Here is a 6,000-nt window from a genome sequence, read left to right on the forward strand (position 1 = left end):
AAATAACTCAAAGTAGTGATAGTAATGTCTGTTTTGTGCATTTAACATATGGAAATTGGCATAACAGTGAAGTAAGGACAGATATTACCTGCACCAAAACTGAACGTGCTTGAGGATTAAACACATGTTCCTTTCAGGGTCTCTGTCTGAAATTCTTTTCTTTCTGTTTTCCCAGATTCTCAGTAAGTTAGCAGGTGAGAGCTGAGTTTCTCTTCTATCAGGGCACCTTCACAAGTAGTTCTTAGTAATTCTGTTTGTGACTGTAAATGACTATAAGCCTTTTGTTCAGCCTTGGTGGCTTCTAAGATGATGGGTTTGGGTAAGATTATCATTGCCTTGGGAAGAAAATAGAATGAGGAAGGGAAATCATGCCTGGATTCCAAAAATTATGAAAGAGATGCATCAAGCCATTTATAAAGCTGAAGCTACATTATTTGATATTTGTTCATTTGATCTGATATTTTTTTTCCAGATTCATCACCCACCCTTCAATACATGACTGCTGTTGTATTAGGGTCGGTTGCTGCTGTCTGCCTTATACTGTTCTTGTCCTTCTCAGCAGCACGGTATGTATTGTTTCTAACTCCACCTTTGCAGTCTTCTTGCACAAAGTTCACACGTTTTGCTTTTCAGTTAGTCTTTCTTGCCAGTCTGCTTGTTTAAGGCCTCCCTGGTGGGTTATAAACTTTAACAAGAATTACCTCAATGGCCACTTACTTTGACCGCTGCTTGAATGGATGTCCTTTATATCTTTCCAGTCACTGGAGAAAAATCTGAAAAGTATGGGGCTTATCTTAATAGAAGGACAGTTCAGAAACTGAATAGCATGAGGGATTTCATTCAGATATGTTTTGATTTTATGTTTATTAAAGGTTTTCGGGTTGTACTACTCTAAAAGTGAAGCTATTACCAATGGAAGTGTTGCTGTATGTTTCTGATTTAAGAAGCCGGTTTCCAGTCTTACCAACTTCATTCAAAGTGCCTAGAAAGATAGTTTTTTTCAGTAGTGGTTTATATTTAGCTAAGGGCTATTATAAAAACATTTTGGAAATGTTTCGGAAATTGATTCTTGTGTATTTTGTGATCCTTCATACAGGGACAATAACTTTATAACTGTCCTCCTTTCAAAAGTACAATAAACATGTGCCTTTCATCAACTGTGTGTGTCTAGGTCCATGTAAAATCTGTTGACTACAAAATATGTTTAAGAATATTCTGATTTATGTCTCTTGCACAGTCAGGAGCCTGTATCTTGGAGGCTGTGAGGTATATACCACTGGCTATTTTAGAAATAGAAGGAGGAGATATTCTTTCTACAGTGGGATTATTGGGATTATTTGTAGACGTCTACATTTCAAATCAGATTTTACCATCTGAATTCCAAAAAAAAGGTTCCACAACTTCTCTCTTCTTTAAGTAATTAAGCAATCTCAGATTTCCCTTGGCAATAGGATACAGCGGAAAGCTTGCAGTCTAGGTTGGTTTTGTTTTTCAAAGGACATTGTCAAGGTCAAGCTCTGACATTCAAGGCAGAAGGGGCTATAAAGAGCTACCCTTGTGTCTAAACTAGCAGGTCCTGGCAGAAGGGTTACTGCAGTGTGAAGCACATCCCTGGTCTGTCATGGTCTGAAGGGCTCTTCAATTGCTTCAGTGACAAAAATGTGACACAGGGATATATAAGTACGTTTCAAAATTGTGTCCAGTCAATTAGCATCGATGTTAGAAGTGAGCTGTTTAAATAATAGACTGCTACAAACACAAAAAAGTGATTATGGAATGACCAACCTGCTCCTGTCCGCATTGCCCGTGGATACACCTGTGCACCTCTGAATGGTAAGAGAGGGAGTTGTGGGAGTAGACTGCTGTGAATGTTGTGAAACTGGCTTCTGTGTGGTCTGCAAGAGCAGATTAAACAAGCATTTTTCAGGAATGATGCAGCTACAGCTGATCTTGCCATTGAGGTCAGGTGATGGTCTCAGATTATTTCCTGGGATCCTTGTAAGCTTCCCTTTTGTTTGATTTCCGTCACAAAGATCCATGGTATTTCAAGTGTTCACCAGCTTGTTGTGTATGCTGTCTCAGGAGTTATGTTACTCCAGTGGCACAGATTCTGAACCCCTACTGTGATGGTTGCTGAAAGACATTTCAACTGTCCCTCAGTGCATTTACCTGGCACTGGATTAACAAAATATGCAGCCTGGCTGCTGATGCCCTTAAGTATGAATAATGTTTGGTTTTTTTTATTTAAAAAATGTATTAGCCCATCGCTGTTATTGCTGAGATACCTTGTCATACATTCACCTTGCTTCATTCCTTTGCTTCCTTCAGTACATGGTGCCCATTCAGATGTAAGAGGGCAGTGCCAAAACTTCAGCTTTGTGAAAATTTGCATTGGGCATGAGCGTTGTCATTATCAGGGTTAACCCAGCTCAGGCATCTGACACAATGGGAATGCTTCCTACTTATATAACTTGCTAGCTCTAATGTTGAGAATTTATACTAGCATCTCAGGTCTTAAAATAAAAAACATCTTTATAAACTGTCATTTACCTCATCAGTATGAGCAAGGCGCTCTGTCAGGTTTGTGCTTCAGTCTTCAATGATTTTGAAGGTCTGATGGTTTTTTTTTTTGTGGGTTTTTTTTTTTTTTTAGCTGACATTTCTTCTCTTTCTTCAGCTCTTATCTCCACAGGACAGTGCACTCCCCACCTGCTGCTTTAGCCTGCGAGGGTGTACGTTTATCTGCTACCATGGACACAGCACGAGTATCATCATTACTAGAGACTGAAAATGTCTCTCTTCTCTAATGTGGTATCCCTTGAAGTCAGCATAGAGAAAATGCAGTCTCCTTACCAAAGCCAGCATCTGTCAGGATGTATCTGTAAGGCACATCTGTACTATAGCATTGACATTGGAAATGTGTTTGTTATTGAGATGTTCATTGTATCCCCTTGTTTTCAGACAGTGTGGTGTATAATGAACCTTCCATCACAGATGCGTTTGTCAGAGACATTAGCATGCATCTCATGTGTTTGGCCACACATTTAGCTATTCCAGCCACATGGATGCCTGGAAACAAGTGTGTTTATCGTACCTGATTACATAAATAATCCCCTGATCTAACTGAGACTATCTGAAGATCAACTGCTACTGTAAATGCCTGAGGGAATACACGCTGACCCACAGTGAGAGAAAATGCAGATCAACCCTAAGGACAGATAAAGTGCCTATGGTCTTTCCCAGTAAAAAGGTAGATTTTATTAGTTACTTATGGATAGTACAACTCCAATAACAAGTACAGAGCTTTTAGTCACAAAATTATCACTTGAAATAGTGTCACCAGGAGGTGTGTTCCAGAGATATTGCAAACATTGCTCTTAGCATTGGCAATAATTGCAAACAGTAAAAAAGAAAAGATGTAGTGGCATGTGAAACTGTTCTAAAGCAAAAGCTACCTGTCTTAAATGCAGTTTTAGTTTTTCAATCTCTGTTTTATAATTGCAACTGAATAACAACATTAAAATTATTGTCTGGTTGGTGAGCTGGTATGTAACATCAGGTTAGCATCAATTAATAAAGTATAGTTAAGTAATTTCTTATGGCATACTCCCAGCTGATATTTTTTCCCCTCTAAGAAAGAATCAAGTGCCTGACCTTATTTCCACTCCTGTTCAGAAGTTGCTTTGATATATATTAACAAAATCATTCTGTTAACTAGTGAAATAAAGAAGAAAGTGTTTTGGTTTTTAGCAATTTCGTCGCTTTTCCAAGTTATGTTTTGTATTTCACATTTCAAATACATGATACCCCTTTTTGGAATTCTAAATGTTTCCAATTCCAGTTGACTTTCTTATTTTAGACACGCTGTCTTCTCTGGGTTATGTAATTCTCTTTTTGGTGTTTAAAAAGGATATTTTCAAGTGTAGCAGCAGACTTTATAGTTGGTAAATCAGAGAGGGGTTACCATCAAACTGCATACTGCCAGGGGTATTTTATTTTTTAATTTTATTTCAGGTTTTTATTTTATTTTGAAGTCTGGGTAATAGCAGTACTTGCTTATTACATCTGTTATGCACAGTGGTTTTCCACAGATTCCCACATCTGCTCATTACGTTAGTAGGTCTTCAGTAGCTGGCAGCTGAGTAAAAATGCCTTTGTCTACATTAGTGATTGTGAGTTGGTAGCATTTTCCTTCACTGATTAAGAAGGAAAAACTGAACTGTTTTTGTTGGGTTACTGTTACTTGATTTTTCAGTTTCTCCTCTGGAATTCATTCTCACACATTCTGTTCTTAATTCCATTTCTCAGTGGCATAGATTGCCAAGGTTTGGTGTAGCTATACAAAGTGCACCACCCTGTTGTTGTTCATTTTCTTCCTGCTCTTGTCCTTTGAGAGTTCATAAGCAGCTGTTCCTGAATAGGAGAGAATTGGAGAGTCAGGAAATAATTAAGAGACATGCCATCCTCTGTGAAAGAAAACTTCTTGCACCTGTGCTGCAGTTGTGTTATGTTATGCTGGACCAGGAACACGAAGCCCATCTTGTCAGTGGCTGGAAAGTTTGTAGTCTCTGTGTAAGCTTAAGCAAGTCATTCCTTATCTATGGGCCTCTAGTCTACCAAGGTTGTCTTTTCATATTGTAAACTTTTTCAGAGCAAGTCTTTCTTACCGAACATCCTCACTTCTGCTAGCAATTACATAATGACTCATATGAACATCTCTGCACAGCGGAGTGGTGCAACATATGTAAGATCCAGGAGTGGGCTGACCAGGGAGAAGCAGTGAGGCAGGAGTCTCTGCCAGCAAGTTATCCGAAACAGCTACGGTCCTGCAAGATTCCTTCTTTCTCTCTTCCTCCTTTGTCACTTGGCAGACCTAACTCTGGCTGTGAGCCTGTCTTCGTCTGTTGTGTACATATCTTTTTTCCATGTACATCTGTTCCAGTTTAATGTGGTAAGCATAGAGAAAAAACAAGTTAGCATTGCTTTCTTTAGATCATTCTGCAGATGTTAGCACTTCTCTTGTTAGAGTCTCTGTTGCTATCAACATTTTCCACTGCTTTTTAGTATATTTTAAGAACAGGAAAAAGGGTTAAACAGTGGGAAATTAAGTAGTTAGAAGCAGATTCTTGAAAGTTCTACTCAGAATAGCTATTACTGGACTGGACAAAAAAGACAGTATGAAATTATGCTGTCCATCTGTTACAGAAGCAGGTTTGCACAATACAGTGAACCTGATTTAAGAGCACTGCTATTTAAGGCCAGTTCTCTGACATTTCCATCAGGAGAGGGTATGCCTTTATGCTAGGACTGATTTCACTGCAAACAGGAACTTTTGGACTCCTGGTCAGATAGCTCGTTTACAAAAATACTTGTTAGGAGAAACATGAGTCCTAAAAGATGGCACCTTGAATGGGGCTTTTGAGTTAAGAGTGTTATGTCATCAGGGGTTCTTCTGTTGCTCAGGTTTATAATCTTTACAATCAAGTTCATGGAATGATACAGCTGCTCTGCTTTTTTTAATAGCAACACTAATATATTTCTGCCTTTATGGTTCGTGAGGTTCTAGAGAAATTTCTAATGATCCTTCTTTGCCATTCCTTCTGTTAACACTGAAATTCTCCTTGAATACGTTCCACATCCAAGCCACTTGCCAGTTACAACAAAAGGAAAGCCAGCTGAAGCTGTCCTGTTTTTACTTCTATCTGTAGATATTTGTGGTGCTGTACTGAGAAGGTGCTGTACTGAGGAACTGTTAGGTTTTGAAACATACGCATGTCTGCCTGATCTCAGAAGTCTTTTTCCTCTGCAGGCAAAAGAAGAAATTGTTAGCTTTGCATAACAAATTCTGCGTGAGTTTAAGTTAAGTAATCTTAAAATCTTTACTTGTGTAAATTAGTATGCTGGTTACTGTAAAAATGCAGCATTTATGTGTGTAGTTGTGATGATGTGTTAAATGAGAAACCTCTTGTAAGAAGCATTTTCTGCTACGAGTCATTTTCA

General features: G+C 38.6%; 1 protein-coding gene across 1 annotated transcript in view; it reads left to right on the forward strand.

Moving 5' to 3' along the window:
* The window catches only part of SUSD1 (sushi domain containing 1), a 39,363-nt gene extending 35,610 nt beyond the window's left edge, over positions 1-3,753 (forward strand). The window contains exons 15-16 of the mRNA XM_021381131.1: positions 473-566; positions 2,678-3,753. Coding sequence (XP_021236806.1) covers positions 473-566; positions 2,678-2,807 — 224 coding nt within the window. The 3' untranslated portion in view covers positions 2,808-3,753. The remainder of the gene's footprint in view (positions 1-472; positions 567-2,677) is intronic.

This window comes from Numida meleagris, chromosome Z (genome assembly GCF_002078875.1).
Source record: "Numida meleagris isolate 19003 breed g44 Domestic line chromosome Z, NumMel1.0, whole genome shotgun sequence".
NCBI lineage: Eukaryota > Metazoa > Chordata > Aves > Galliformes > Numididae > Numida > Numida meleagris.